Raw genomic sequence first — 21,467 nt, forward strand, 5'->3', positions numbered from 1 at the left:
AAATATGAAACACATGCTTAAATAATTTCAAATATACATGGAACATTATTCTACACTTCTGGACATTTAAAAACATATCAACAAAACCAAAACACACTGTAGACCTCAATTTACCAGAAATTTGAATTCTAGACGTTGTCCACGTTTGTTTTTTGAAAACATTTGCTCAAAGAAACAAGGTTAGAAATGGTAGCTAGGTTCCCACAGGACCCTACAAAATCCTATTTATTGTATGATGTGGTTGCAATACTAAATATTTATTGTGAAGAAAAAAAAATCCCAAACCAAAAAACTGTTGCAGGGAAATTAATTAAACAAAACAAGGTCAATAAAATTAAATATTGTTTTATCCAAATACAAATGTCTCTGGGAAAGAATACAGGTTTAATTAAAGGACTGACAAAAGGCTGTATGGAAACTACTACAGAGATTATAAAATGGACTTGTGAGAACTCAGGAGTTTTCTGAGGTTAATAGCATGCTTATCTTTACATCTAATTTATCTCCAAACATGATGAGCTAAAACATATCAGTCTTGCCTGCTGGGTCAGAAATATAATAACAAAAGGAAAAAAAGGCTATAAAAACAAATAAACAAAAGTTTCCTGAAGTATCTGGACATGAGTTTGAAGGAGAAAACAGAAAAATGCACAAGAGAATACACACTGTGCTGGGAAGCTTACCTGGGTTTGAAATCAGCTGAACTACAGCAGTAACAGAAGACTAAATATGAAAAGTCTGGTATAAACATAATCTGCTTTATGGTTAGAATGGTGATAATGGGGCAGAGATACTGGATCAACATGTTCTCTTCTCAATAAAGTGCTAGAATCAGTCCAGCACAGTTTAGTTGCTATCAAGAAGGCAGGTATAAAATATAGGAGAGTGGGACAAGTGAGTAAAGGGAAGAAAAATATGCTTGTGGACTTTTAAAATTTGGTTGCTTAAAAAAAAAAAAGGCCTATGTTTTTTAAATACAGACCTCAGTCCACACTTTGATACACTGTTTCATAGAACCATTAACTTCAGGATGCCACAGAAAATCCTAAAAGAGAAATGTTAGAAGTAAAGAAAAAGTTGAAGAAACTCTTTAATTCCACCATTCAAAATAAACATTAACATTCTCTTACAGAGTACTTAAAAGTAAAACACTACCTTGTCCAAGACATCTTCAATTCCTATCTTAATTTGGCAAGAGTCTTAAACAGTTCTCCTTGAATCCACTTTTGTCTTCCTCTAACCTACTGTCCACATTTTAGCCAGAGCAATCTTTTAAAAACTTAAACCTGATCTTGTCACGCCCCTGCTTAAGTATTCAGAGACTTTCTACTGCCCTCACAATAAAATCTAAAATCCTATAAGTTGCTAACAAGGTGCAGGATCTCCACCTGTCCCTTCTGCCTTTTCTCCTGCCGCCTGTACCCTTGCTCTCCCTTTTGGTCCTCAGTCAGCTCTTCGAATGCTCTATGTTCTCCTTTTTCTCTAGGACTTTGCACATACTATTCCTTCTGTCCATAATGCTCACAAAACTCTTCCACTGAGCCTGCCTAACTCTTTGTTATTTTTGAAGCCTCAGTTAAAATATCACTTCTGCAGGGAGGAAAATGACTTTCAATTCCTTGCTCTGTACATTCCCATTGCCCCTCTTTTTCTTTTCTGCCATCCTTGTCCCACTTGTGTTTGCATGTACAGAACTATAAAGACCTGCAATCTTCATTAGGTCAAGGCCATTTTTGTCTTGATCCTCACTGAATTCTCACTGATTAGGAATTCAGAAAATTCACATATATTCTTTTATGGACATTAACCCAGAACACATACTGGTTTCAAATTCATGTGCAAGATTATTCTTTCCAAATAAAATTTTGAGACCATTACATAAAACAACTCACACAAACTTTTATTCCACTATCCTAATATTCTTATCTACTCTCAAGAATACATTGAAATATACTTAGTATGTTCAATTAACCAATGAATATAGTTTCAACATTGTAACATCTAGCTTACTATTACATGAACTTACCACTTTAACTGATGCAGTCTTGTCTTCAAAAGGAATGTTTTCATGCTGTCATAAAAGGATACAGAGAAACATCAGTGTATAGATTAAATTTATATAAAAAATGCCCCATTTAGCTGCTTTGTTGATTTATTTTTATGCATATTTTTGTTGATTTATTTTTATGTACCAAATCTCAAATATCTATACATTCAACCCGAAGGGGAAAAACCGAGACAGAACATAACAAAGTAAGTGACACTAGTTAAATTGTCTACATGTGATTTTCAACATCTAAGATATAGTTCAAAGATAAAATTTCAACAGCAAACAAGCAGATACATAAACATGTCTATATAAATTACCTTTCTGCCAAGATTGCCAGGATTCCAATTTAGTTCCAGTATTACCATTTTTTGTTTGATTTGATTTTGTTTGTTATTCTGAGACAGTCTCACTCTGTTGCCTGGGCTGTAGTACAAGGCGCAATCTTAGTTCACTGCAACCTCCGCCTCCTGGGCTCAAGCAATCCTCCCACCTCAGCCTCCCAAGTAGCTAGGACCACAGGTGCACGCCACCATGCCCGGCTAATTTTTTAAAAAATTTTTTGTAGCAACAGGGTTTTGCCACGTTGCCCAGCTAGTCTCGAACTCCTGGGCTCAAGTGATCCACTCACCTCAGCCTCCCAAAGTGCTGGGATTACAAGGCATGTGCCACCATGCCCAGCACTTGTATTACTATTTATCTCAGAAATGGACTGCTTCCCTTCATTTCCTGAGGTCCTTCCAGTTAGGCAGAGCCACACGGCTAGTTTTGGCTAATGTGATGTGGATATATATGACATACGCCACTTCCAGGCTGAATTTCCCAAGGCAATTCTCTAGTCTCTAACTTAACTGATGCACAGACTAAGGAAGCTGAATGTTCCAAGGTACTCTAGAAGATAGTAAAAATTCCAATAGTAGGAACTGCTGAATGACTGTGTGGAGCAAAGCCTGTTGCCAGCCCACCTAGGACATGCAACGCTAAGCAAGAACTTCTGTTTTGTTAAGACGTTAGAGTGGTTTGTTGCTGTAGCAACATCTAGTCCATTCTCACCGGTGTACTAGTATAGGCCCTGACTGACAGGAATGGATGAACATGACTCTAGGTTATTATAGGTTTCACTTTGAAAACAGTATATAAATAGTCCATTTGTAGAAAAAGTTGAAATGTGAACACTACAACTTCTTGTAACCAAATGTTCTACATAAAGAATGGCATTCCTTTCAGAAATAGAAATCGTAGGTGGGAAAGGGGTAAAGGTGGTCAGTAAGAAGCTAATTCTGTTGCTAAAATCAAAGTTGAAATGTATTCATTAATTCAAACAGACAAATAGTATTTATACTGAAATCTCCATGAAACAAAATTTGTTCTATCAACAGGTTAACTTTTTAGATTCTTGTTGGTGCTTCTAAAACATCACTTTCCAAAAGGAGTCTTGAGACTATTAATTCAATGAAACTTTAAGGTAAGTTTCTTTGGTGAAATAAATCTGGGATATACTGGGTCAAACAAAATCACACAGGTGTTTTCCTCCTTCTACCCCATCCTCAACCTTTTAAAAATTTGTCCTCAGAAAAATAATGTCATGAACTTTCTTTGTCTTACTTTGCATACAGTAATTAATGCAACTCGATCTCTTTCTTCTTTTTCCTTTTTTAATATAATGTTTGATATATACAAATAAGTCACATATATGAAAATCACAAAGCACAGTAGAACTAAATAAACACTCATGAATCCATGATACAAATCAGAGCACTGCCAACACACTGAACCACCTATGTGGTCCTTTCCCTATCTTAACTCCCTGCTTCACCCAAAGTAAACCACTCTCCTAAATTGTGTGTTTATACTTTGTTTTAAAAACTTTCTTTAGTTTTTGTCCCCAAAATATGCATCTTTAAATGATATATTGTTTAATGTTGTTGGCTTTCTCTCCAACTTTCAATTTTAAAAATTTTCAATCTTATAGCAAAGCTGACAGAATTAAATGAACGCCCAAAACCTTTTACCAACTGTTAACATTTCCTGTACCAGCTTTACCTTTCTCCCTCTCTACACATATATATTCTATAGTTTTTCTCTTTTGCTGAACTATGTGAAAGTTCATTGAAGAACTCATAACATTTCACTCTTAAATACTTAAGCATATATCTCTTTAAGCACATACCCATAAGAACGTTCTCTTACATAAGGAATTTGACACTGATAAAATATTATCTCATTTAATACACAGTCCATATTCAATTGTTTCCAATTTCTCAAGAATATCCTTTATATAGCTCTTATATTTTAATCTACAATCCAATTAAAATCAAGTGTTACATTTAGTTGTCACATCTCTTAATCTCGTATAACCTAGAACATTCCCTAGCCTTTAAAAACTTGTACATATCAGTTTATCAATACTATTTTTATTAATATCAAGTATCATATTTACTATTTTTGTAGAGTACAGGTCAACTGATACAATACATTACTATCTAGATTATAAACAGCACTAATTGTTATCTTCTTGGATATGTCTCTTAACAAAAGAGTAAGAATTTCCCTAATTGTTCCATAGATCCATAGGCCATAAAAATGTTCACCATCAAATGATAATGGAAATTATTTTCTGGAGTATTTGTAACCATTTACACTCTCATTTGCAGTTTATAAGACATCTACTGGTACACAGCCTAATATATCTGGTCTGTTTTCATATTTCTTGCCATTGTCAGATTTAGTTTCTGCCATTATAGTAGGTATAAAAAAATCTCACTTCCACCAGTAAAATGCCTGGCCATGCTCCCTGACCCCCACCTTTTGTCTACTAGGTTGTCTTTTTCATTAATTTGCAGTTTCTGATATTTCTTGAATATATATTGTAAATTATCTTTTCTCAATTTGTGGCTTATCTTTTTTCTTTAAGGTATCTTTTGGTGAACAGATACTCTTTATCTTAAGATATGTGAATTTATCTTTTATTTTATGGTTAGCACTTTTTGTTTCCTATGTAAGAGATGTTTCCCTACCTTGAGATAATGAAGATATTCTCCTACATTTTATTTCTATTTCTAAAGGTTTCAAATTTTTTACTTTCATATTTAAGTTTAAACTCATCCACCTAGAAACGATTTTACTCGATGGTGTGAGGTAGGAATCCAATTTCAACTTTTTCCATGTGGTAATTGCCTTAGCACAATTAACTGAATAGACCTTCCTCTCCCCAGGGATCATCAATGGCATTTCTGTTACTTTTAAAGTCATTTTATATGCATGTTTCTATTTTAGAGCTCTATAGTCTATTCTAATGGTTTCTTTGTTTAACTCTATACCAATATCACACTGTTTTAATTACTACAAGGTAAAATTAAATCTTGATATTGTATAACAAATCCTTTCCACCTTGTTCTTCAGATTTGTTGTGGTTATTCTTGGTCTACTGCCCTTCTATAAAAAATTTAGAATCCATCAGTAAAGTTGCACAACAAATTCTGTTAGGATTTTGTTGGAATTACACTGAACCTACAGATCAGTTTGGGAATAACTGACATATTTACAATACTGAGTCTTCCCATCCAAGGAAACAGTATATTATATTCCATCTAATTATGCCATATGGAACTGTCTTCCAATAAATTTTTATGGCTTTTCTGCATACAGATCTTCCACGTTTGCTGTTTATTCCTATGTAACATATAGCTGTTGCCGTTACCATTGCACATGGTATATTTTAAAAGCCTTTAGAACTTTACATTGTTGGCATGTAGATATGTGTTAATTTTTAACAGCTTTGTTGAGGTATCACAATTTTTGTACGTACATCTTATTATCAGCTACCTTGTTAAAATCTTTATTACTTCCAGTAAATTTTCTATAAATTTTTTGGGATTTTCTATGTAGAGAATTATATCATATGAACTCCTCAGTTTATTTCTTCCCAATTCTTACATCTTTAGATTACCTTTTTTGGCTAGAATCTCTAATACAATGTTGAACAGAAGCAGCAGTAATGAACATCCTTGTCTTTTTCCTGATTTTAATGGAAATATGTCTGACATTTCACCATTAAGAACATTTACTGTAGGCTTCTAGAATTTTTATCAGGTTAAGTTTGATATAAAGTAACTTACCTTAAAGAAAGAATGACACCAATTCTCTGATATTGTTGGAACTTGCTTAATGGTGTAATACACGTTAAAAATAAAAAGTTGGCCAGGTGCAGTGGCTCACACCTGTAATCCCAGCACTTTGGGAGGCCGAGGCGGGCGGATCACGAGGTCAGGAGATCGAGACCATCCTGGCTAACACGGTGAAACCCTGTCTCTACTAAAAATACAAAAACAAAATTAGCTGGGCGTGGTGGCGGGTGCCTGTAGTCCCAGCTACTGGGGAGGCTGAGGCGGGAGAATGGTGTGAACCCGGGAGGTAGAGCTTGCAGTAAGCTGAGATCGCACCACTGGCACTCCAGCCTGGGCAACAGAGTGAGACTCCGTCTCAAAAAAAAAGTAAAAATAAAAATAAAAATAATTAAAAAGTTCCACGTGTGCTTCAAACAAACATATTCCCTGATTGTAAAGTGAGCTATAAGCTTACACAATCAAGCATGTTAATGCTCTACTATATGTTTACTAGTTTTATTTGCTTGTCCTATCATTAATTGAGAGCAGTATGCAATTCTCCCACTATGAGTGAGAATTTGCCAATTTCTCCTTGTAGTTATATTTTTGCTTTATAAATTTTAAGGCTAATTTATTAGATGACTACAAGTTTAAAATCTTAGTTATCTGAACTCTTTGTCATTAGAAAGTGACTTTCTGTATCCCTGAAAATGCTTTTGCCTTAAAATCTATTTATCTTATACTAACATGACTTAACTTTCTTTAGTATTTACCTAGTGAATCCTTTTTCATTTTTAATTAAAACCTTTCCATGTCCTTTTTATTTTAAATATGTCTTTTTAAGCAGCAGAAAGTTCTCTTTAAGAGCAATCTGAAAATCTGTGTTTAGCTCACAAGTTTAGGCTACTTGCATTTATTTTGACTATAAATGTTTTTACCATCTTACTCTTTTTTTTTTTTTTTGAAATGGAGTCTCACTCTGTCGCCCTGGCTGGAGTGCAGTGGTGCAATTTCGGCTCACTGCAAGCTCCACCTCCCGGGTTCACGCCATTCTCCTGCCTCAGCCTCCCGATAGCTGGGACTACAGGTGCCCACCATCACGCCCAGCTAATTTTTTGTGTTTTTGGTAGAGACGGGGTTTCACTGTGTTAGCCAGGATGGTCTCGATCTCCTGACCTCGTGATCCACCTGCCTCGGCCTCCCAAAGTGCTGGGATTACAAGCATGAGCCACCGTGCCTGGCTCCACCATCTCACTTTTTAATTTCTATCCCTGCCACATATATGTAGCTTTTTCATATATGGATAATATATGCAAAAACAGCTTTTTACATAGACATACAAATATGTGTGCATATGTATATCATATGTATATGTATGGTACATGCATGTGTATGCATGTGTATAAAATACATATTTGGCATTAGATGAGTTTGGTTTTTGCTTAATTTTTTTATTCTTCTGGTTGAAATTTATACATTCTAATTCTATTCTTTCGGTCCTTATTCTTGAAGTTTTACTGTGCATCTTTAACTTAAGTTTTAAAAAAACACAATATTTTAGAGAATATAGAGTACATTAGAACACTTTGTGATCATTTACCCTTGACATATATGCTATTATTAGCCAGTTCTTTAGTTCTGTCTTTTCACTAAGTGCAAAAGATATTATTACTTTATACAAACATTGTTTAGATTTATATACATTTTTACTATTTTCTTAAACCATTGCTTCTTATATTTCAGATAATTTTTTTCTGAACATTTCTCTCATTCCTGATGGTTATCCTTCAGAAATTACTTTAGTGTTAAGCCTATTTTGTAGTAAAACCTCATCATTTTTAAATATCTGAGAATGTCCTATAATACATCTCAAGAACACAGAAATTTTAATCCCAGGTGTACAATTCTAGGTTGAAACTTACTTTCAGAACTTTAATGCTACTATTCTTTTTTTTCTTTTTGAGACAGAGTCTCACTCTGTCGCCAGGCTGGAGTGCAGTGACACGATCTCAGCTCACTGCAACCTCCACCTCCTGGGTTCAAGTGATTCTCCTGCCTCAGCCCGAGTAGCTAGGACTACAGGCACATGCCACCACACTCAGCTAATTTTTTGCATTTTAGTAGAGATAGGGTTTCACCGTGTTGGCCAGGATGGTCTTGATCTCATGACCTCAGATGATCTGCCCACCTCGGCCTCCCAAAGTGCTGGGATTACAGGCACAAGCCACCATGCCCGGCCTTATTTTTGTATTTTTACTAGCGATGGGGTTTCACCATGTTGGCCAGGATGGTCTCCATCTCTTGACCTCGTGATCTGCCTGCCTCAGCCTCCCAAAGTGTTGCGATTACAGGCATAAGCCACCGCACCCAGTCCATCAACAGTATTTTTTAAACGTAGGCTCCAGTTGGTTTGACATAGAAGGAGCCCCCAGAGTATTTAACCTGCCCTATGGCTGGAAGCAACACAAAACGGATTTCTTTATTGTAAGATTTCTCAAGTTTTTAATATCCCAGCCTAAATTAAAACTATCTAACAGGGAGATACGATATCTAGCTCTGCCCAAATTTATTTGACCAAAGCTTCTCACAGAACTAGTCTCCCACAAAGCATAATTTGAAAAAATTCACCTCTAAAGTCTCTTCTGTAAAAAATTTGCCTCAATACGCAAAAGAAACCAAATTCAAACAAAGAATTATCTTCAATATTCCTATTCTACCCAGACATGCCCATACCAGGCTTTAAATAAAATTAATAAGCTTTTATAATATGCCAGATTATGCTAGGCACAAGAAATATATTTAAAAATAATAATGATGATATGTAATTTCTGTCCTCAAGGTGTGCAGAGACAAGGTAATACATAATTTGGCAAATGCTCCACTATCAGCTTGAATTAAATATTTCCTTGAAAATTGTCTCTTTAAGACTGGGACACACTATCTTTGTTTCCTTTTAAATGCATATAAACTAATCTTGTCTGATATCTCGTTTGATAATCTTGGGATAACTGGGCATCCTAGACTATAAAAACTGGAAACCTAAGTGTTGTAACTAGGGCTCAGAAACAATGTACCATATTCAATCTACTTTTGGCTGCAGACTAAACCATTACAGCTTTTTTCACCTACCTACTGTCAAATCCATTATTCAAATTTTTAGAAAGTCATGCAACTTTAAGCCAAGAAATATTAAAACCTTCATAGTAATCAGAAATCTCTCTACTTTTTAAAAGTTTACTAAAGGCTGGGCACAGTGGCTCATGCCTGTAATTCCAGCACTTTGGGAGGCCAAGATGGAAGACTTGCTTGAGCTCAGAAGTTTAAGACCAGCTTGGGCAACACAGTGAGACCTCATCTCTATTAAAAAAAAAATTTTAATTATTAAAAATAAAAGTTAATTAAAATTTTTCACTTTAAATTGTAATAATTTCATGTTAAATAGTTCTGAGTCTTCTCTATAATTTCATATGTATAAATGCAAATGGAAAATACAGATAGCAAATAAAATGAAAAGTTGACTGTATCATTTGTTTCCATTATTCTCATTCTCACATGGAATAGCTGCTAAAGATTTAGGACCTGGTATCATCATCACTATGTTAATAACTACTTAGCTGTGAAGGCTCTAAGTTTTCAACTCTTTAACACAGGCAGATTGTCATAAATTCATGAGCTACTCCCCTCACAATTCTAAACTTTCTTGTATTCAACTTTCCCCCCTTTGCTATTCCCCTCTCCCAATCACATGGTATTTGAAGACAATGATTAGAATCTGGGATCACTTAAAAAGGTATAAACAGAAGATATGATGAGATAATTCACCAAAAAATAATGAACTAATTAATATATACAAAGAAATTAATCCTTGTTAGTTTTCAAAGTTATATTTTTAAAGAAGAAATTTCCTAACAAAATCAATAACAGAAACTTATTGCACTGCTGTTTTAATTTACAGCATGATCACCCAATGCCAGAAAGTTTGCAGAAAATTAGGCCCCAAAATATATTGCTAATTAGTATAAATTGAAAGAATTTTGCAGCATAATAATTATTAAATGTTTATGTTCTTTAACCTAATATTTGAATTTTAGAGATTCTACCCTAAGGAAATAATCTAAAAAGCAAAGTTTTCACACAAAGAAGTAATTTAAAATGTCTTTTTTAACTGCAAAATTAGATTAGAAAACTACAAAAAGCTTTAAAAAGTGGAAAATTATATAAAATTACATTATATCCACTCAATAATATGTTGCCATTAAGAAGATACTTAAGTTGATTATATAATGGTGAATAAGTGGTGAAGAAAAAAGCAAGATATAAAATTGCACATATTAAAAGATTACTAGTATTTTTTTAAAAAAAGAGATGAGCAAAAAGAAGTATGGAAAAATACTAACAGGAGAATAAGGGGTGATATTTTCTCTTTGTCTTCTTTCTAAGGAAATTTAAAAGTTTTTCCATGGTAAGAATTTATTATTTCTGAAAACTAAAAGTTTAGGTTATTACAATAAAAAGCTTGCCAATGTCTTAGCCACCACTTCTTTTTGTCATCTTCCTCATTAAAGCAAGTCATCCCTCTTTTTCCCCAACCTTTCTGAAAATCAAACTAAAATTTTTTCAGCTCCTACTCAATCTGGAGAGACACATTCCTCCTGTAACTATTCAGTTGGTTAACTTCTAAAACACTCTACAGAAGGGAATAGACAAGTTTTACCTTATTTCCTTCTTCTTTGAATTGGGGATTAATTATTTTTACAAAAGAATAAAACAATTGACGAATTCTGGAATCTCCAATAAATGCAATATGTTTATCTACAAGGCAGTTCTTTGCTTCACTGAAAGCAACAAAGAAAAATTAATTAAAACAAGTAAAATCAGCCATACTGGCATTTCAAAGCACACGGTTTTTGAAGAAAGTTGATCCAGATTGTTACACATACCATTATATTGCTTTATAAGCGGGTGGCCAGGTTTGTTTAACTTACCACTCCACGTTCTTGTAATCAGTTAACTCTCTGTAATAGCTCGATTCATTACATGTTTAAGATGTACTCTAACTGTATTAGGTGCTTTATATCTATTATCTCTTAATCCTTAGAATAACTCCATAAGATAGGTATCCAGGTGCCAGAGCAAGAGTCTTTTGCTCAAGGATTATTGCCTTAGGCCTAGTTATCACACACCTGAGATAAAGCAGATTGGCCAAAGCCCTTCCCTAAAACCTTAGTGGGCAGGGAAATCTTCATTTGCAATCAGCCCTACACTCAGTCAGCAAGTCTCTACCCCAACATAGAGAAGAAAAGTACTGTTTCACCAACCCGTCTCCACTACATATTAAGACCCATCCTGAAAAAGAAAACAACAAAATGAAGAAATGTTACCTGATTTTGTATTTATGCATCATACAACTGTGAGGTTGCCAAACTTTCTCTCCAAGAAATCTGCCACTTGAGAGAAGGTATTCACACGAATCATTGCCTAAAACAGTTAAACACAACAGTGTTGTAAATAATAGTTAAAATTTTACACATCTGCTATCGTGACCCTATATAAGTTCCTTGAAATAAAAAAGTAGAGTTTTCTCTGTTTCACTGTACCGTCCAGGTTCACATTTCCCATTTATGAGAAACATGGTAAATATTAATACATTAATATTCAAGAGGACAAGAGCCACTGACGGCTTATACTTCACCTAACTCCTAAATGATACATTCCCTGCTTTGGCAGTTCCTTCTGCTTCAGGTTTTCTTTCCGGGGATATCATCTCAACCTTAAATTAGCCTTTACATCTGAATATCACTCCTACTTATAGCTGAGAACAAAAAGTTTAAGGGAGGCCAGGCACAGTGGCTCACGCCTGTAATCCCAGCACTTTGGGAGGCCTAGGTGGGCAGATCACTCAAGGTCAAGAGTTCGAGACCAGCCTGGCCAACATGGTGAAACCCCATCTCTACTAAAAATACAAAAATTGGCTGGATGTGGTGGCACACATCTGTAGTCCCAGCTACTCGGGAGGCCAAGACATGAGAATTGCTTTAACCCGGGAGGCAGAGGTTGCAGTGAGCCAAGATCATGCCATTGCACTCCAGTCTGGGCTGTCTCATTTGAAAAAAAAAAAAGTTTAAGGGATAAAAGACAAGACTTTGGAAATGACTTCCTATTCAACTACTATAATACATAGTGCATCAGCATACCTGGAGACCTAGTTTTAAACAGAAAGTTCCGTAACTAGGAAACTCCTCAGTCCCAGGTAAACTGAGACAAAGAGTCGCTCTACACTTTTGGGCACTTTACTGTACATTAGCTAAATATACATGACCAAAGGGGTTAAAAGAGAGTTTGGAGGCATTTAAGCTCAAACATGTCAAATGAATGGGGTGGGATGGGGGTGTGGGGGGGGGCAGAATGAGATGTTTAGGTTAACTATGGGGATATAATAAAATATTATTTAATTTAATCTCCAGTTCTTTATTAATAGTCAATAGCAAGTTATACTTCACATTTAGTTAAAGTCAGGCTAAGGAGTCTGGGAGGAAGAATACTGCAGAACAAAACGGATATTGAGCATTTCAGGGTAGAGATAAGGAAGACACAAAGATTTTTAAAGTAGAAGAACACATCTCTTTTCTCAATCTAGTTACTCATTATCTAGCCAAAATACAGACAAAAGGTGATACAAATGTAAGACAAGTATGCATAAATATTGAAAGTAGTGTTGTTTCCTATGTCATAAATTCTAAAGTAGAACAGGAAGGAAAAGTTAAAATGTTGCATTATCTTATTGATGGGAAACTGGTTAACGAAAGCAGGATATCAATTATTATATTTGTGTTAACTATATATGCGGCCTGAGCAGTTTTTTTTTTTTTTTGTATTTCAAAGATTTTTTAATAACCTGTCTCTAAGTAAACTACAAATAATTAGTTCTCCATTTTCCCCAATTATTAAAAACTAATTCTAGTTCTAAAAAACAAAATTAGGCTACATAAATAACTAAGGATGAGTAAAAAAAGAACTGTAGAAACACACAAGTTATTTTTCTACAAATAGCATTTCTGTAGCATTCTTTTATAACGGCCATATGGTAAAATCTTATTAAAACCTAGTAAATGTTTAAAATTAAGGTGAAAATTCCATATTTACAGCATTTCTCTTTAAATCTATTAAACCAAGTTAAAAGTTAGCAAAACATCTATTTTTAAAAAAAGTTTTAAGTTGTAAATAACTAGGTGTTAATCCTTTAAGGTTTTCTTCTTTTTCTTTTCTGTTTTCTTTCTCCCCTCCCCCTTTCTGGGGGGAGGGGGGTGTTGTTATTTGTCTTTTGTCTTTTAATTACAAGCCTAGACAGAAACACACCTTAATCAAACTTCAGTGTCTGGGATTACGCATCTATATGGGTTACCAGTATGTTTTTATAGAGATGGAAACACCATATCAGTATCTCAAAATAACCAGTCGTTTCTCCCCAGAAAACGTGTCTAAAATGCAAACAACTTTTTTTGCCTCCAGTCAATACTATTACCCACATCTTGTTTCTCAGTTGTTGAGTTGATGGAAAACAATAGCTCTAATCTGATGAACCCGTATCAAAAAAAAAAAAAAAAAAACACCATAGTAAAATGAGACTTGAAGTTGTCACTAACCCAAAGGCATTATAAACACAGTATTTTAGAGAATACTGAGCTTTCCATGGAAGAAATTCTTAATTTGCTAATGAATGCTAGTTGATGATGACTTAACATATTTCATAACGCAAAGATGTTTTTTACAAGGCTTATATCTGAAATTAATCCATATGTGTCTGTATCATATCAGCTAGGGTCCAGTCAAAAGACAGGAACTGTACCAGTTATTTTAACACAATCTAATACAAAGGATTGCTAAGTAGACAACTGAAAAAGCAAGAAGAGAATGACTTTTTTGTATGTCAGCAAAATAATAAAAATAGTAGTAATAATAAATTACTACTACTATTATAACCTGATTAAAATAAATTAACCTGATCCAGAAAAAAACTCCATAAAATTTCATACTCTAAAACAAGTTCTCTTTTCTCAGGAAGGAAATTTTTTAAAATCAAATCACTAATGTAAACCTAGATCTTAAGATAATGTGCCACCTTTTTAATATTTACACTATATACAAATATCTGTTGACATATATTTTCCTTTCCAAATTTATCAAAGACAAAACAAAACAAAACTTCAGTTGGTATTTTCAATTGTCTAGTATAATTTTGATAGCTATTTTAACACAACTAATGTGAGATAAATGTTGCCAAGCGCTCAGATAAATCAAGCAAGAAACACACACACACACAAAGAAACTAAAGAGACAGGATTATCTACTTCAGCTATCTCCAACACTAAGATTATCTGGATGAATGGCTGTCTTCCTCTTTATTCTATTATCTTAAGTATAAGCATTCTGGTTTTTCAATCTACAATCTCAGAATTTTATGCATGATTTTTCTGTGATAGAAAAATACTTAAAAGCAAACAAACAAAAACAAACTGAAAAATAAAATGTAATAACTAAAGGAAACATCTGACGGCCCATATAAACCCCAACTTATGTTTTCCTTTGAAGAGAATATCTCTGGCACACTGCACCTAAATTTAGACTGAATCATCCTGCTAAAACTGTTTCCTACTACCAACCATTAAAATACCAGATCATGAAGTTTACAGTATAGTCCATAGAATATTTTGTTTGCCTAAGATACAGCAAGTTATACTTTAGTCTGTGCTGAAAATCACCATTAAGATTTATCGTTAGACAAGCAAGGAGTGTCTCATTACAAGTGGTATCATAAAGATCAGGATCTTTCTAACAGTCAAAGAAAGAAAAGGCTAAGAGACCCAGAGCTGCTGCTTTCTTGCTCTAATTCCTGAAGCTTTCAACTTACTTTTCTCCAGAACATCAAATATCATTTAGCACTGGCATTTAATATGCTTAGTGATAAAAAAAAAAAAAAAGAATTTGATTTCAACAAAATTAAGGCATTTGAAGTTAACTTTATCAATTTAAAAAATTAAAATTTATCCAGATTGGAACTATCCTTAAGGCTACAGATATTGGCCACTTGTCACAGAAATGACATTTTTAACCTGTAATCAAACTAATAATGGACATTTTGAGATTCATAATGTTAGAAATTGATAACATTTGGAAAAAATATAGTTAAGATGGTAATTATTTTCAAAATGTCATTCTATTATGTGAAAATAATATTAATAATTTTAAAACGCCTACTTTCTAAAATTGAGATTAGAACATGAAATTCAATTAAAGCCACAAAAGAACATAAAAGGAAATAAGGACTTTGAAATCTATTTATCCACAGTTATTTAAGGATTTCCTATTGTGTGTTAGGCTCTGATGATTTAAAGGTTTAAAGATGAGTAAGATACTCTTGGAAGCTCAACAGTTTGTGTGGGTAGACAGATACCAATTATTACAATACAACACAATAAGTATGTGTAAGTTGCTGGCAGAACTGAACTGCTAATTCCTACTGCTGTGGGGGTGACATTTGAACCAGGCCTTGAAGGAAAAACCTATACTATCTTTCAAGAGAGAAGTCACTGCAGGCAGAGAAAATCAGATAACTGTGAGATGTGTAAACGGGCAAAGCATGTTTAGATTGTGAACCTGGAATTTGGGGAAAATAAGGAAAAAACACAGGTAACAAAAAGTAGGCTCAGGTCAGATTTTGAAGCTTTACACAAACAACTTTTAGAAAATTACCTCTTGACTGGAAAAAAAAATAGAAAAACTCTTAGCTGGTACAATAAAATTGAATTTTTTTTTTTTTTTTTGGGATGCGATCTTGGCTCACTGCAACCTCTGCCTCCTGGGTTCAAGTGATTCTCCCTGCCTCAGCCTCCTGAGTAGCTGGGATTACAGGTGCCCGCCACCACGCCCGGCTAATTGAAGGAGAAGAGGTTTCACCATGTTGGCCAGGCTGGTCTTGAACTCCTGACCTCAGGTGATCCACCCACCTCAGCCGCCCAAAGTGCTGGGATTATAGGCGTGAGCCACTGTGCCCGGCCTGAATTACTGTTTCTAAGTTGTTTAACCCATGCTTCCCTGGAAAATGCTTTCTCCCTCTATCTTCACATTCCCCACTGTCTAAGAAGTTCTGAGAAAGACAGACTGTAACATAAGGCATGAGACAGACTAACTGGGATCTAAATCCTAGCTCAGTCACTGTGTATCCTTAGGCAATTTAATCTGTCATGCTTCATATTTAAAATGGAAATAATACTGTAATTCACTGAATCTAAGACCACTGATTATTAGACACATGATTATTTTATGTCACAGTAAGAAAAAAATGTTACCAATTAAACTTTGACATGCAATCAAAGTTTTAAAGACTCACCCTGATTACAGAGATGTTAAAAATAGTGGGGGGGGGAGTGAAATATGGTAATTGTATCTACCTCATAGAATGGTTATAAAGACAAAATGAGTTAAAACATGTAAAACCTTTAGTAGAACAGTCCCTGACATATAAGTGCTCAATGTAAGCACACAGTATTCGCCAAGCTTTACTTTCTGTAGTGGGTAATTCTTTCCTTTACTTTCGGTAGTTTGTAAAGCAAGAGATACTGAATATGTATATCCAAACTGCATTCACTCTACCTTGCCTCAGCACACTCATACTCACACATTCAAAATCCAAATATACAGCCTAATCCCCTTCATCTAATGTAAGATCCTTTCTTATTCTAAAGTAAGATTTTCCAAGCTGTGGCCTGGGCTGCTGGAGGCCCAGGATGGCTTTGAATGCAGCCCAAATTCATAAACTTTCTTTAAACGATACGAGATTTTTTGCAATTTTTTTTTTAAGCTCATCAGCTATCATTAGTGTTAATTTTATGTGTGGCCCAAAGACAGTTCTTCCAATGGGGCCCACGGAAGCCAAAAGATTGGCCACCTCTGTCCTAAAGAGTTATAATGTGAGTCAAACGTATGATTATCTTTGTGTGAAGGGCATTGCACCTGACTCAGTTTGATACTGCCAAAGCATGAGGATGTTCCTGGTAACATGTTTATTTTTCCCAAAGTCTTCAGCTCAAATTCTTGACATTCAGTCTGGGCAAGTACACACACCAGGTGTACTGCTTCACACTCAAGGCACTGAAGTACCTATGGAAACTAATGACTTACTTTTGGAGAAGGCTTTATAAACAATCCCAGATTGCTACACTGACTCATAAGTCCCCATCTGACATTCTATTCTCCCTGCTGATGACAGATCTTGATAAGATGAAATCTATAATCTAAAAATAATAGTAGTCCAAGGTTATCAAAAGATAAAAAGCACAAAAAAAAAAAATAAAAGGAAGGGGACTAGATGTTTATCTTAGGACAACAGTACAGTAGTTATAAAATTTCTCTCTACTACCATCACATAAATTGAATTAAACTACTGTTCTTTTATACCAAATTGACATAAAATGATTAATAGTAGTTAAAGAAATATTTCCTCAAAACCACCACAAATCAATGCATCAACATTGCTAGTTTTACATGATTGTAGATAAACCAAAGCCTTGCAAGGTCGTAAGGCTGTGATCTGGAGAGAGCTGGAGAGAGGCCAAAAGGTTATAAAGAATCTACTTTTTTTAATCAATTTAGTACACTAAAAGCTGTTCACCCAGTATGGCTCTAGAGTATAATATTTTTAATTATCGGAGTTTTTAGAAATAAAGCAGCAAAACTGACCAAAATTGAAAGATCTCCTGGGATGAGAATACAGCGCAGACTGTAAAGGAAACGCACCCCGTTTATGGATATTTTGCCAAAGTAGGTGTAAAGTTAAACAGGCACAGTGCTAATTTGCACCTGTCCATTACACATTACATCTTGACTGATTAATCTCACAGTCACCAAGAGCTGTCCAGATAATGGCTTTGATAGTATTAAGAGCCAAAAATAAAAGATCCTATCATTATTAATTTCCCTCTGCCTGTCAGCCTCTCTCCCAGTGACATTTTTACAAAGGAAAAAAAACAATCAATCAACAAGGACAAGTAAATATCCCTTGATTACTGAAAGATAATTCATTCTGAAATAAGGTCATATTTCCTTTTCCCCTTTACACCAATTTCAAAACCCATGGCCAAGGCCTGCTTTCAAACTGCTTACAACTTGCTTTCAACTGCCCACCTTTACGCCTGTCAACCCATAACTTCTTTCCAAAAATCTGCTCTAGTGCCTTAACTTTGTAAAAAGTGTGCACTCCGAAGCCTTTAAATGTTTCTGTATCACAAAAGCTGGGTGGCACCTCTTCCATTTGGCCACAGGCATCTTTTGCCAGCTGTCGCCCTTTTGGCAAAGGAAAATGGGGGCGGCCCTTGCCGCTGTCCAACAGCCCAGACTGGGTGTTACAGGGCAGAGGCAAAATTAAACAAAGGCTAAAGAGCCGGACCCTTAAGAGGCAGGACCTGCGACCCCACTCCTGGCAGCGATGCCCCTTGCAGGGCGGCCTTGGGCTTCATGCGCCCCGGGCTGCCCCCAAGGACCGCCTGTCCGACTTCCTGCACGCGAGCCCCTGGTCTGGCGCGTCTCCCCGAGCCCAGACCGCTCAGGAGCCGGACCTCAGCAGCACCTTGGGCCAGGTCCAGGGTTGGCGCCCCCGACCCCAGCGCGGGCGGCTCGGGGCGCCCAGAACCACCAGCCATTGTCCTTTGGTGGCCCCCACTGGGGTCCACTCAGTTGGCCTCGGGCGCCGGCCCGCTGCTGGGGACACCTGGGGGCACGTGGGGGAACCGCCTCCCCCGCGGGCCGGGCGGGCGGGAGGCCGCGTGGGCGTGTGTTGGGCGACGGGGGCGGCCTCCAGCCGCCGCGTCGCCGCCTCCCCCACGGCCTGCCCGGGCAGGGGGGGAGGGCCCGCTCACCTCGGTAGCGGCGGGAGGCGAGGTGGCACGCTGCGAGCAGCAGCACGGCCACCAGCGCCAGCACCTTGGCGCTCCTCACGCTGAAGTAGTGGTTGATCTCCCGCTTGCCCAGGTTGTAGGCCAGAGCCGCCATCTTGGTTCCTCCATGACAACAGTGCGCGGCGGAGCGGGAAAGGGGCGCCGCACAGGGGCAGCACTGGGGCTGCCGCCGCTGCAGCCAGGCGAGGAGCGGCCGCCAGCTCCCCAGGCCGCCACCCGCGCCTCCCGCCGGGGAACCTGACCCCGCGGCCGCGGCGCCCCCGACCTCCGCCTGCCCCTCCTCGGCCGCGGCCGACTCGACGGCCTCCCCCCAGCCCCGCCGCCGCTGCTCCGCCGTGCCGGTTCCCCAGGCGCCCTGGACGCCTGTCTCCTCCCCTTCCTCCCCCTCTTTAGCCTCCTGCCTTAATAGCGGCTGCGCCTGCAAGGGGGGTCCGGATGCCCAGTGCTCCGGGGTCACCGGGTCACGCGCCCCGGCGGGCGGCGGCGGCGGCGGCGGCTGCGGCAGAGCCATGGGGGTGTGGGGAGAGAGTACTAGGGGTACCCGCCTGGCCCGGACACGAGCCTTAGTGCTGTCTCCTAGTTTACTGGCCGTTACCTGAGCCCAGGTTGGGGCAATAGAACTACAGTTCCGGGAGAAAAGTACACATCGTCCCACTCCTTCCTTCCCCAACACTCCCTTTTCTCAGCCTTCTACTCCCAGAACCCGCCCAGCGGGATGCGAAGGACACCCTAAGGTCGATTATTGTCTGGCTATCCGTGGCCTGGCTGGTCAGTCTGGCTGCTCCTGGGTGCTGGCCAGATTGGATTGATGGATCCAGTTGAAGGTGCTGGCCGATGGATTGCTGGCATCCAACCCAGGAGTAAGACCAGTCTTAACACTTAACTCACTGCTCTGGCCAGTTTCTCTTAAACAGTTTTTTAAATGTTCTCAGTTTGCCCAGTTCTGGTGGGCGAAAGTACACCAAAGTTCCGAGTGGAAGGTACAGAAGGAGCCTAACTTAGTGTAGGTGTTGATGAGAAAAGAGTCTGACTCTTACTTGTATTTACGCAAGTTTGGCTAGGTCGATGTGCCAAAAAATTCGTTTTTTCTGAGAGGGAGTCTCACCCTGTCGCCCAAGCTGTAGTGCAGTGGCGTGATCTTCGCTCACTGCAGCTTCCCCCTCCTGGGTTCAAATGGTTGTCCTGCCTGAGCCTGCCGAGTAGCTGAGATTGCAGGCGCCCGCCACCACACCCGGCTAATTTTTGTATTTTAATAGAGACGGGGGTTTCACCATTTTGGTCAGGCTGGTCTCGAACTCCTGACCTCAAATGATTTGCCCATCTCGGCCTCCCAAAGTGCTGGGATTACAGGCATGAGCCACCACGCCCAACCAAAAAAAAATTTTTTTAATGTGCTTATGACGATCATCCCCGCTACTAACGTTGGTTAATGTTTTATGATTCTCAATAAAGCCAGCACTCCATTTCCTTAATAAAGCATTGTTATCCCTACTCTCCTCTCGCTCCCACCCCACCCCTTTTTTAAATGGTTTTTCTTGTGTTGCCTTCCAGATGGGAATGGTTATTTACATTGCTTGTCATTCTACTTGCCTTGCCTTGTTTAGAGTGAGTCATTGTTTAGTTGGGGTGTTGTCAAGTATTCTTTACAACTTTCCCATTTAGCCATTTCTGAACTTGTGCTTATAGGCCCCTCTTAAAATTATAGAATATTAGATATGAAGGGACTGTAGAGATCTTGTCTACTCATTCCCATTCTCTTCATCCAAGGACTCTTTATTATGTTTTCATCCATGGACTTTATATCTTGAAAGATTTTGTCACTTAAATGAAATCACATACATCACTGTCATGGATGTAATGCTAATAAGCAAAAAAGTTAAATAAGTGTACAAACACTTAGGCACTGTTCCCTGCAAATAGTCTTTTAATTTTGGCTGTCATTCTGATCGGAGGTTGATCACATGTTGTAAGAATTAGGTATTGTAAAAACCAGATAACTCTGCCAACAATATATGGTCTGCCAATCACATCCTAGACATTTCTATGATGTCATCAACAGCAAATTAGAATTTCTGATCAGCATGCAATAACCAGTGTTAACCCAAAGGGTTGAGTTAATGCCTGCAAAAAGTAAAGAAACTTGACATTCTATTAATTGCAATTTCCAGAAGGCTTTCTGAAATGCTGTAAATAGCTTGTGAACCTCCTTTTTCTTCTCTCAAGTTTAAGGCCAATCTCTCTACCTCTGCTCTGAATCTTTTCTTATCCTTCTTTCTTGAGGGTGTTGATTCCTCCATCAGTTATCCCCATGCAAATCATTCTTTTTCTGTGTTGTCCAGTTCTCCCTATCACCTTGCTGTTTGC

General features: G+C 37.6%; 1 protein-coding gene across 10 annotated transcripts in view; it reads right to left on the bottom strand.

Moving 5' to 3' along the window:
• Positions 1–19,474, bottom strand: part of CASD1 (CAS1 domain containing 1) — a 92,093-nt gene extending 72,619 nt beyond the window's left edge. For 4 of the 10 annotated variants that reach the window (XR_010140878.1, XR_010140877.1, XR_008527094.2 and 1 more), the window contains exons 1-5: positions 19,065–19,437; positions 11,535–11,631; positions 10,868–10,988; positions 2,027–2,071; positions 983–1,045 (exon numbers count right to left, since the gene is read on the bottom strand). Coding sequence is in view for 4 of the 10 variants with exons in the window: in XM_054559472.1 (XP_054415447.1) it covers positions 983–1,045; positions 2,027–2,071; positions 10,868–10,988; positions 11,535–11,631; positions 19,065–19,197 (459 nt within the window). In the remaining 6 variants the exon portion in view is untranslated. Of the gene's footprint in view, positions 1–982; positions 1,046–2,026; positions 2,072–6,165; positions 6,345–10,867; positions 10,989–11,534; positions 11,632–19,064 lie in introns of those variants that run through there. The other 6 variants (XR_010140879.1, XR_010140881.1, XR_010140880.1 and 3 more) reach the window with 3 other exon arrangements.
• Between the last annotated feature and the right edge of the window lie 1,993 nt (positions 19,475–21,467).

Source organism: Pongo abelii, chromosome 6 (genome assembly GCF_028885655.2).
Source record: "Pongo abelii isolate AG06213 chromosome 6, NHGRI_mPonAbe1-v2.0_pri, whole genome shotgun sequence".
Taxonomy (NCBI): domain Eukaryota; kingdom Metazoa; phylum Chordata; class Mammalia; order Primates; family Hominidae; genus Pongo; species Pongo abelii.